This window comes from Trypanosoma conorhini (assembly GCF_003719485.1).
Source record: "Trypanosoma conorhini strain 025E chromosome Unknown Tco_14.4_contig_00600, whole genome shotgun sequence".
In the NCBI taxonomy this organism is placed as follows: Eukaryota; Euglenozoa; class Kinetoplastea; order Trypanosomatida; family Trypanosomatidae; genus Trypanosoma; species Trypanosoma conorhini.
In genome coordinates this window covers 1,718-11,345 of record NW_021704688.1, presented here as the reverse complement: position 1 = coordinate 11,345, position 9,628 = coordinate 1,718, and the positions used below count along the sequence as shown (strand labels likewise).

The 9,628-nt window shown below is 63.9% G+C and overlaps 6 protein-coding genes across 6 annotated transcripts in view; all 6 read left to right on the top strand.

The window, feature by feature from the left end:
- Positions 1–148: 148 nt before the first annotated feature.
- On the top strand, positions 149–664 carry Tco025E_07602 (uncharacterized protein; the record flags this gene model as incomplete). The annotated part of the gene is made up of 1 exon (XM_029374465.1): positions 149–664. One exon carries the CDS (start codon positions 149–151, stop codon positions 662–664), a length of 516 nt encoding a protein of 171 aa, XP_029225437.1.
- Positions 665–851: 187 nt separating this feature from the next.
- Tco025E_07601 (uncharacterized protein) lies at positions 852–1,886 on the top strand (the record flags this gene model as incomplete). Its single annotated transcript, XM_029374464.1, has 1 exon — positions 852–1,886. The coding sequence occupies one exon, from the start codon at positions 852–854 to the stop codon at positions 1,884–1,886; it is 1,035 nt and encodes a 344-aa protein (XP_029225436.1).
- Positions 1,887–2,164: 278 nt separating this feature from the next.
- Tco025E_07600 (uncharacterized protein) lies at positions 2,165–2,623 on the top strand (the record flags this gene model as incomplete). Its single annotated transcript, XM_029374463.1, has 1 exon — positions 2,165–2,623. The coding sequence occupies one exon, from the start codon at positions 2,165–2,167 to the stop codon at positions 2,621–2,623; it is 459 nt and encodes a 152-aa protein (XP_029225435.1).
- Positions 2,624–3,061: 438 nt separating this feature from the next.
- Tco025E_07599 (putative peroxisome targeting signal 1 receptor) lies at positions 3,062–3,964 on the top strand (the record flags this gene model as incomplete). The annotated part of the gene is made up of 1 exon (XM_029374462.1): positions 3,062–3,964. One exon carries the CDS (start codon positions 3,062–3,064, stop codon positions 3,962–3,964), a length of 903 nt encoding a protein of 300 aa, XP_029225434.1.
- Positions 3,965–4,239: 275 nt separating this feature from the next.
- On the top strand, positions 4,240–7,581 carry Tco025E_07598 (uncharacterized protein; the record flags this gene model as incomplete). Its single annotated transcript, XM_029374461.1, has 1 exon — positions 4,240–7,581. One exon carries the CDS (start codon positions 4,240–4,242, stop codon positions 7,579–7,581), a length of 3,342 nt encoding a protein of 1,113 aa, XP_029225433.1.
- A 989-nt stretch (positions 7,582–8,570) lies between these two features.
- Positions 8,571–9,628, top strand: part of Tco025E_07597 (putative MFS transporter) — a gene marked incomplete at both ends in the record, with an annotated part of 2,109 nt that continues 1,051 nt past the window's right edge. Inside the window, one exon of the mRNA XM_029374460.1 lies at positions 8,571–9,628. This exon is cut by the window's right edge and continues 1,051 nt beyond it. Within this exon, the coding sequence (XP_029225432.1) occupies positions 8,571–9,628 (1,058 nt within the window).

Sequence of the window (9,628 nt, the reverse complement as noted above, 5' to 3'; positions counted from 1 at the left end):
GTTGTGCGTGTGAGAGCGGGGCGGTGGAGGGGCTGTGTGCTCGTCCTCGGTGCGCACGCGTTCGTGGGCTTGCCGAGGCGCTGGCTGGGGCAACGCCGCGCGGAGGGAAAGGGCTGCGACACACAAGCGTGTTGGGAGGAGGCGGAGGATGGAGGACAAACTGCGCACTGCCACTCGAGAGGAGCTGGTGGCCCACGTGCGCACCCAGCGCCTTCTCATTCGGCACCTGCATCGACGCATCGTCGAACTGGAGCGGGCGGTTTCCTCGGCGCCCTGCAATTGGGATCCTGGGAGGGGCGGTGCGGCAGCTTCGGCGCCCTCCTCGCCGCAGCGAGGCCCGCCGGCGGCAACGCTGTCGGAGGGGCTGCGGGAAATTGGCCGCCTCCTGCAGGCGCACGCCACGGGGGCGGCGCCTCTTCCACAGGAGCTTGTGGCCGAGTTTCTGTACATCCAGAGCGAACTTGCCGCCGCAGAACCCGGCGAAACCCCCGCACTATCGGCAGGGAGGTTGGCGGTGCCAGCGCCTGCGGCGGGTGGCGCGTGTGTCTACGCAACTCCGCCTGGGGAGGGCTCCGGCGCCCCGCGGCGTTTTTCTCCACCGAGTTCTCTCATTCAGCGGACCCAACAGCGCCTGTCGGCGACACGGAACGATGGGGTGCCGTAGTGCGCTGCAAGTCTGGGGTCGCGGTGCTCCCCATGCCGAAGCTTGGGCTTCTCTCCCTCCGTCCCCTCTTTCTTTCTCCCTCTGCGCGAGCTTTGGATGGCGCACACACTCCATTTTTGGTCGTCGCACGCTCCTCCCCCTTGTCTACTTGCTTCTCCTCCCCAGTTGCCGGCTGCGAGGGTTGCTCATGCAGTTCGTCGTGGTAGATGGCGCCTGGCCGGTTGTTCCCTGTGCGGTTCCGCGTTCCCAACTCGAGGCGCGTGCGGCGCAGGGCACCGACCCCGGCGAGGAAGGCGGTGGCCGCGCATTGCTCCCGGGCCGCGCCCTGGTCTCGCTATGCCAAGAGGTGTTGGACGCCTCTTCTGCGCAGGGCAAGGCCCCTCCGACCCTCAGAGCGTTGCACGTTGCCCTCTTGTGCGACCCGCACCGAGGCCCGCCGCGAGCTCTCCGCATTTACGCACCGGCAAGTGTGGGGCACCAGCTTTTTGCGGTGCAGGACCTCGTTGGCCCAGCGTGCCTGCTCGCGTTCACCTCCCGCCGGGAGTCCCTCATCTCTGCGGCTTTACTGACCGGTGCGAGGCCTGCCCACAAGGAGGGAGCTGACGCCACAGGACCTTCTGCGCGCCGCACGGAGACAGAGAGTGGGGGTGGCACTCGTGAGGAGCCAGGGTCAAAGGTAGGTGGCCTCGCAGGGCGCGGTGTTTCCGCCCTACAGAGGTTTACACGCGCCGAAACGTACTTTACGTCGGTTGCACCGACGGCGCAGAGGGAGTTTGAGGTGGTGAACGAGCTGCTTTTGTCGGGGATGATCCGCATGAGCGAATGCGTGGAGTCGTTTGTCTGCAGCGTGTGCGGAAGCTTGCCACGGCGAACGATGACGACGTCATGCTGCGGCGCGGTGGTGTGCTCGGCGTGTGCCCCGACGTTGTCGCCGTCGTCAGTCCTCGGAGAGGAGGCGGTGTGCGCGGTGTGCGGTGAGGTGCCTCTCACGAACCCCGAGGCCCACGCGGGGCGCGACGCGGAGGTGACGCGGTTGGTGCGGGAGCTCCGTGTGTTGTACCGTCCGCAGATTTCTGCGCTTGCGTGCCGTGCCCTGCCGAGTGAGCGCCAACCCCCTCCCACGCCGCTCACTATGCGCCACACGGGATTGCCTCTGCCGCTGTGCGACGTGAGTGGGCCAACAGCTTCCGTGCTTGGGTCCGCGTTTATGGGACCGGCGTGACGGGCTGCACGGACACCCGCACCGCCTTCGCTTTGGATCGCCGTGTGTGCGTCTCTGCGTGTGTGCGCCACTGAAGTTGTTGGATTCCCGCTTTGCTGCCCAAGCAACGCTGCCGCTGCAGTGACGGGTGGCGTGAAGGGCTGTGGTGGTGTTTTTTCTCGCCTTTTGGCGGGTTTGTCTTTGCAGCCCTGTTTGCCGTGATGTGCGAGTGCGACGGCTTCAAACTCCCTTCTTTGCCGTTACTTTCGTCTCCCCCTTCCTTCCGCACGCGTACAGCGATGCTAGTGCGAGGCGGCCGCGCTGCGCCACATTGGCCGGCTGGCGCCGCGTCCGGCGCAGTGGCAGCCCTCCTCACAACGCAGCGGCTGAAAAAAACGAGCGCTGCCGCTGTCTGGAGTCGGCCGGCGCCCGCCACAGCAGGGACCGCAAGAAATGAAAAGTGCAGGCAGGGCGCCGGTTGCTCGAGTCCCTTCCGCTTCGTGGTGCCTGCGGAACTGCCTGTTTGCGCGCTCTCACGTGGGAGGTTCTCCCCGGGGCGAGGCGGGAAGCAGCGGCAGGTGGTGGGCCGGGGGGCCGAGCCCGCACCTCGGCAGCACCACAACACCTCGGCGACGGAGAGGTGCTCTCAGGCGCCGCGCGAGGCCCCCTCAAGTGGCGGGACGGCCCGGCCCCGTCGGGAGTCACTTGCGCCGTCGCCTCCACGGGCAGCGAGTCTACGCGTGATTCGTGTGCGCTGATTCCCCAGGCGCCTCCTGTGCGCACAGACTTCTGTTTGTTTCCCTTTCCCTCCGCGTATGGGCTTCTTCACAGTCCTTTTTTTTTTTTTTACTTTTATTCCTCTCTCTTTTGCCTGATTTGCTTTGTTGGCGTCTTTCTGCGTTAACGTTTCCTTGCGGCTGCGGGGCGCATTGCTGTGGTTTGGTGGCGCCGGTGTGCGCCTGCTCGGCTTCCGCGGGTCTTCCTTTGGGCTGCCGCTCAGCATCACCACGCGGGGCTCCCTCGCAGGGAGAAGTGTTGTGTGCGTGTCTCTCGGACCGCCCCACCGTGTGTGTGCCCTGTGCGTGCGTGGTGTGCCGCCAAATGGTGTCTGTGTCTTTCCTCCTTCAGAAAAAAAAACGAAGCAAACAACTTTGCCGCTTTTGCCGCTTCGCTTGCTTCCTTTAGGGCATTCCTTCATGCAGGCGGCGGCGCAACCCAACGCATCGGCGTCGGTGGGGAGAGTTTCTGGCGTCAAGCGGAAGCGACCGCCGCCGGCGCAAGGAGACGCCGAGGGTGTGAACGTGGCTGGGGATCCGTGTGGGCCGGCGCGTGCCTTTCGGCTGCCTGCCGGGAAGTTGTCGCAGTGGCTTTTGTGCCCACCCTGCGAGTTGCAGGTCGGGTGTCCTTCTCACCGTGCTGGTGACGCAAGCATGGACGCCGCGGGAACCTTGTTTGCCGCGCCGCTTACGTACGCGGTGATACCGGGCTTCTTCCTGCACGCGCCATCATCATCAGCCGAGCAGACTGCGGGGTCGCCACGGACGGCGCGGGGCGCGGTGTGTAAGGCGCCGCTGCGGCAAACCCTGAAGAAGGCTCTCGACAGGGCTCGCGACGCCATGGGTGCTGTGGACGAGATCCCGACGGACGCGCTGCTAATTGCGGCTTTTGCGGGTGGCGCGGGCGACGGGAAAACTCCACGGACTGGGGTGTGCCGCTCCGGTGCTCACCGCCCCTCCGCTGCCCGCGTCGTCAATGGGCCGCGGCCGTGGTGCGAGGTGGCCGGGCTGTGTGTGGCTGGCGAGCTGAGTAGGGCGTACCGTTTGCACCGCGGGCGGGCGGAGGGGTGCGGGGAGCTGGGGGCGGCGGAGGTAGGCGGCGCCTGGTGCGCGGGGCACGCGTTCTGCGGGGTGCGGTTCTTTTGGGTGGCGGAGCCGCACCGCCGCCGTGGCATCGGCAGGGCGATGGTGGAGTTGGCTCGCCAGCGTGTTTCGTACGGCTTTGAGGTCCCCGCTGCGCACGTCGCGTTCTCGGAGCCGACGGCGCATGGAAGGCTGTTTGCGAGGCGCTACGCGGGGCGCGAGGATTTCCTCGTTTTTTGAGTCGGCGTTGCCGCTTTCTTCTCCCCGCCCCGACGTCGGCGGTGGCGGGCTGCCGCTGCCGCGAGGCGGAGGCGCGCGTGGCAGGGCGCCGGGGGGCGTGTCTTTTTTGTTCGTTTTCTTCTGCTGTGCCTCAGTGCCTGGCGCCGCCGCCCACCTTCTCTCTCTCCCTCTCGCCTTTTGCCCCGCCCCGCCGCCTCTGTTGCCTGCGCTTGCGCAGAAAGCTGTTGTGTGTGCGGTTGATCGGATTGTTGCGTCCAAAGCAAGGCGAGGGAACCATGCGGCCGAGAGTCCCCACGACGCCCGGCAAGCCGGCAAAAGGGAAGGCGGCGACGCCGAAGAAAGCGGCAGCGAGAAAGCCGGAGCAGGCGCCAAAGCGGGAAGAGTTTTTGCGCCGCCTGGAAAAGATGAACCGAAAGGAGCGGTGGCGTGAGGTTGTGGCTCTGGGGCGCGCCGCGGGCGCGGAGGGCGCGGCGTCCGACGCGTTGGCGCTGCTTCGAGAGCTCTCGGCGTCGGGTGTCTCGTACGAGCGGGTGGTGGGGGCGGTGGGGCTGTGGCAGGCGAACTGCCCCAGTGAAATTAAGCGGCTTCTGCGGGACCCGTGCGGCCGCGTCGCCAGTCTTGCCATGGCGCCCGCGGCGGTGCATTTGTCCGATGCGGATGTGCTGGAGCTCTTCAAGGAGTTGCCGCGCCGGCGCCTTTTTCAGCTGTGCTCGCGGTTGGCGCGTAAGAAAAGGCTCCCGGCGCTCGTGGACGACTACCTTGCGGCGCTGCCACCTCTTGCACGAAGCGGCCCGGCACACGCTCTCTTAGCCTGGGCGTCCGACGCCTGCCTGGCCAAGCAGCCCACCGTCGCCCTGCGGCTCCTCACCCAGAAAGAGTGGCACACAGTGGCGCGCCGATGCCCGCACTTCGTGCTGGAATTCGCTGAGAAGGAGCTGAAGGGCGGTGTCCTCTCCGACGCCACGCATGCCCGGATAAAGATGTTCCTCTACGCGCTCCGCTGCAGCCACCCGCCGGTCGGGCTGAAGCTGCTCGCCTCTGCCGTGGGGCGCGTGGAGGTGGCGAGGGAATGCCTCGAGCTCTACTTCCGCGCCTTTCCCGAACCCGTGGCAGCGCTGATCGTGAAGCACAAACTTCGGGCCGAATTGTACGGGCCTTGTGTGATGAAAAAGCTGCGCCCCGAAACTGTTCTCGCCCTCTACGATGCCAATGGGTTGGACTACGACTCCTTGGAGAATTTGTTCTGGGACGCACCGCCGAAGTTACGGGCGTTGTTGTACCCCTCCCGAAGAGAAAAGCTAAACGACACGAACGGGGCACTGAAAAGTGGTGTGGTGCTCCGCCTGCCGGATCCCGTGGAGCGCCGGCGTGAGGCGATGCGGGCGCTCACGGAGGTGGCGGAGCTGCGCACCGATCCCGTCCAGTGGGCAGAATACCTTCCCGCCCTGCCCTTCCCAGAGGCCTTCAAAATGGCTGGACAGCACCTAAGAAACAGGGATGTGGAAATCCGCGCTGCTGTCTGCGGCTCCGTGGCGGAAACTGGCAGGCTCTACCCAGAGCACCTGCAGGATGTCCTTGACTTTTGCATTGGGCACGAAAAGGAAAATGACGTTGTTCGCGGTAGAATTATTTGGCGACTGTTTGCGTTGCCCCCCTCGCTCTGGAAGGAGGAGCACTACCCCAAACTGGTCAAAATTGTCCGAGCTGCATGTGACTCTCGGGATATCTCGCGCGCCACTTCTCGACGCATCGAGGAGTTTGTAGGGAAGACGGCGCGCTTTAACACGCTGCTTGTCGACGCATTCCTCGTGGAGCTCTGTGGCCGCGAGGTTTACCCCTGCGAGCTGTGGCAAACTGGCTTGCCGCATTCCACGGTGGTGCACGCCTGGAATTGTCTGTTGCCGTTTATCAAGGAAAAGCGGGACAAGAAGGAGTTTTTTCCTCTGTACAACGTATTGCGCAATTTGGGTCCAAGCTTGCGCCTCATCGGAAAGAGTGCGGTGGATTTTCTCAAAAGCCTGCTGAAGTACCCTGACAGTTCTACTGCGCAGCTTGCTCTCTCGCTCCTGTTTAAATACTTTCGCCCGGTTGCGATGGAGCTGCTGCCAGGGTTGCTGAAGGAGTCGCTGGACGTGATTGGCGATGAGAACGTTAAGCATGCCGTGAGCGTGCATTTCCAGGGCGAGTGGCTGGATCGATACCTCGTCAGCATCTGCACCAAAGGACACTTTGGATCCCCCAAAAAGAAGTGGCTGGTAATGTTCAAAACGGGGTCTTGCTGGACGGCGGCGAAGCAGGAGGTGTACGCCAGGTCCATTGGCTGCAGCCTGTCAGACAAGTCCCTTGGCCTCTACTGTACGGCGGAACACCTTTGCGTGCTGAGGAAGTTGTACAGCGCCAATGTGACGGAGGTTATTGCCCCCTACATCAAGGAAGACTACCCAGCTGCGTACTTGCGGGATAAGGCCATTGAGCTTCTTGGGCGCCTGGACGATGCGGCATCGTTGAAGGCGCTCACGGATGCCTTTGGCGATGAGAGGATCCGCGTGGCTATTTACGCGATTAGCCCTCGCCTCCGCGACCTCCCAACGCCGCGGATCATTGAGGTACTTGACGTGCCACTACACTCCAAACTGGTTGCAGTGCAGAAGGTGGCTGTTCGGATCGTTGCTGACGTCGCTGATGAGGCGGCCTACGCCTTTCTGCGCCAGCTGCGGCAGGACACGGCCCTGCACCCGGACGTGGAGGCCGCGTGGCTGTGCGCCATGTTTCGGTTCCTGGATAAGCCGGAGGTGTGGGACGTCCTCCTTTCCGCGGCGGGGAGCACCAGGGATGTGGTGGCCATGACTCTCGTCGGGGTGCCGGACGACACTCTGGTGGAGGACTGGCAGCTCGTTTGCCTCGACAAGCTGTTCGCCAAGCTGCTGTTGCACGTGGACCCCTGCGTGGTTTTGAAGGTCCTCGGGCGGTTGGAGAGGCGGCCGCTTCGTCGCGATGCCGAGGTGGTGCCACTGCTGCTCCGCCTCTTGAAGGCGCTCCCCAACCAGGCGTTCCTGAGCCCGATTGTCCACGCGCTGGCCTTCTCTTCCGCCGACGTGTGCGACGTGGTCTCAGTGTTTGTGGGTCTTCGGCCGGAGTCGCGGCTGTGCGATGTCGCGGGCGCCCTCGGTGAGTTGAGTGGGAAAGAGCACAGCCGCTTCGAAGTCATCGCAGTCGCGTTCTTCAACGCTTTGCTGGAGAATCGCTGCCAGGCTGCGGCGGCGTGTCGGCTCATCTGCAAGCTGCCGGTGAAGGACCTCGTGCAGCACCTCAATGAGGTTCTCCAGAAGGGCCTGCTGCACGCCGGCGCGGTGCATGAAGTACTGGAGGAACTGCAACGGGGCGAGGTAGATGTCGCTGCATATGACGCTGCGGAGGAACAACTTCGCCGGCACGCAAATCCCTACATGCAGCGCATTGGACTTGTGCTGCTTCGGTCGGCCGCCTCCGCCGCAACTTGGAATGAGGAGCGACGCGAGGCGCTGGAGGTCTACCGCAACGCCGCCGATGCATGGGTGAGGGATGACGCAAGGGTGATTGACCTTCCCGCAAAAAGATGCCGGGCCGATACGAAGTAGAGCAGAAGAAGAAGGGGGAGGAGGAATCAGAAGAAAAGGAATGGTTTTGGCGACAAATTGGGGGGCGATGGGAACGCGCTAGAAGAAGCTCTCCGTGTGCTGCGGCCAAGCAGCAAGGTGTGCGTGCATGTATTGTGTTCTTTTCTGACGCAATGGAAGCGCAGTAAGCACGCATTTGTGCTCGTTAAACACATACATGCATATATCTATCTTTCTATCTGTGCGTGGGGTTGGGGGAGGGGGAGGTGACTTGGTCCCACGAGGGGCTTTTTGCGCGGTTGCAACGCCGTCGCTGGGAGAAGAGAAAAGAAAAGGGGGGGACCAAAAGAATTCTTTTTTCTTTTTGCCATTTTTCCACTGAAGACGGGTGCGTTCCCCCCGTGATTTTTTTTAGTGCATGCATAAAAAAAAAAAGTTCGGCGATTGTGTTATGAATTTGTTTCTTCGGGGCTGCCCTGCAATTGTTTTAGCTCCCGCCGTCTTGCCTCGCGGCGCACCTGCGCGTCGTGCGTTCTTTCCTCCGGGGCCACCCCCCTCCCCTCTCGGCCCCGCACGGAGACGCAGCGGCGGAGGGGGGGGGCGCCAAGCAACTGTGGCCCGGCCCGTGCCATTGGCACGTGTTGTCTCGTCCTGTTTGCGCGGCGCGGTCCCCTGCGGGTCGCGGTGCCCGGGCAGCCGCTCCCGCCACGCAGCGGAGGGCGGACCGCGCGGAGGAAACGTGGCCGTTGGGTTTTCTTAGACTGACGGGCCACCGCCTCGAACATTGCTGCGGGGCCCTTACTCTCCCTCCCCATCTCCACTGGCGTCGTTTGACTTTTGCTTTCTTCCTTCCCTTTTCTTCTTGCGGGAAGCGCCGAGTGCGTTGCGGTGCGTCTCTTAGCGCGTGATCGGTGCCGCTGCTGCGCGCGCCGTTTTTTACTTTTGTTTCCGCTGCCTGGCGCGGGGCCCGCGGCGGCGCGCCTCCGCGAGGGGGCACAAAGGGAGACGGCATGGCGCTCGCGCGGGGTGCCCGCCGCTGGGTGGCGTTGGTTTTGTTCTGCCTGTTCAGCGGCTCGAACGCCATTCAGTGGATTACGTTTGCCCCCATCGCCGCCCCAACGAGGGAATTCTTCCACTTGAGCACCGACGAGTTGAACTACTTGTCCTCCGTGTACATGTTTGTCTTCGCCGGGGGCGTCATTTTCGCCTGCTCGACCTTTGAGCGCTGGGGCGTTCGGCGTGGGCTGTTGGTCGGCTCGGGGCTCAACGCCCTTGGGGCCGTGCTGAAGTTCGCCCCGGGGCTCTTCTACCCTTCGTTCGCGGCGATGATTGTGCCGCAGACGATTAATGCCTTTGCTCAACTGTTCGTTCTCTCGACCCCGCCGTTGCTTGCCGCGCGTTACTTTCCGCCGCACCGCCGTGCCTTTGCAACGGCGGTGGCGAGTACGTCCAACAGCCTCGGCAACGCCGTCGCGCTCCTGGCGCCGCCTCTCGTGGTGAAACGCGGCAACCGCCGCTCCTTTATGACCCTTTTTGGGGTCGAGATGGTCAGCTGCTGCCTTGTCTTTCTTGGCGTCTGCTTTTTTCTGCGGCCCCCGCCTCGGAGGGAGGGGTCGAGCGGCGGCGCACACACCGCCGCCGGTGCGGGGGGCGATGCGCGCGTGTGCGGGGCTCCCGCACCGGCCGGTTCGGAACAGGCGCGCCAACCGACCCGGCCCGCCAACGTGGAGGTCGGTCGCCCGGGGTGGATGCAGAATGAGCACCTTCGCGGCATTGCGCACGTCGCGCATGCGGGGTTTCTCCTGCTACGCTCCCGCGACTTCCTCTTTCTCGCCGTTGCTTTCAGCATCAGCATGGGAAGTGTGTGGACCTTTGCGTCGGTGCTAACGCAGATGTTGGAGCCGTTTGGCGTCTCGCAGGAGCTGGCAGGGGCGATGGGGGCGGCCAACATCGTCGCCGGAACGCTCACTGCCTATGCGGCCGGCGCCTGGGTCGGCCACAGCCGCAGTTACAAATTCTCGCTGCTCCTGTGCTTCCTGCTCTCTGTTGCTTGTTGCTCCGGCCTTAT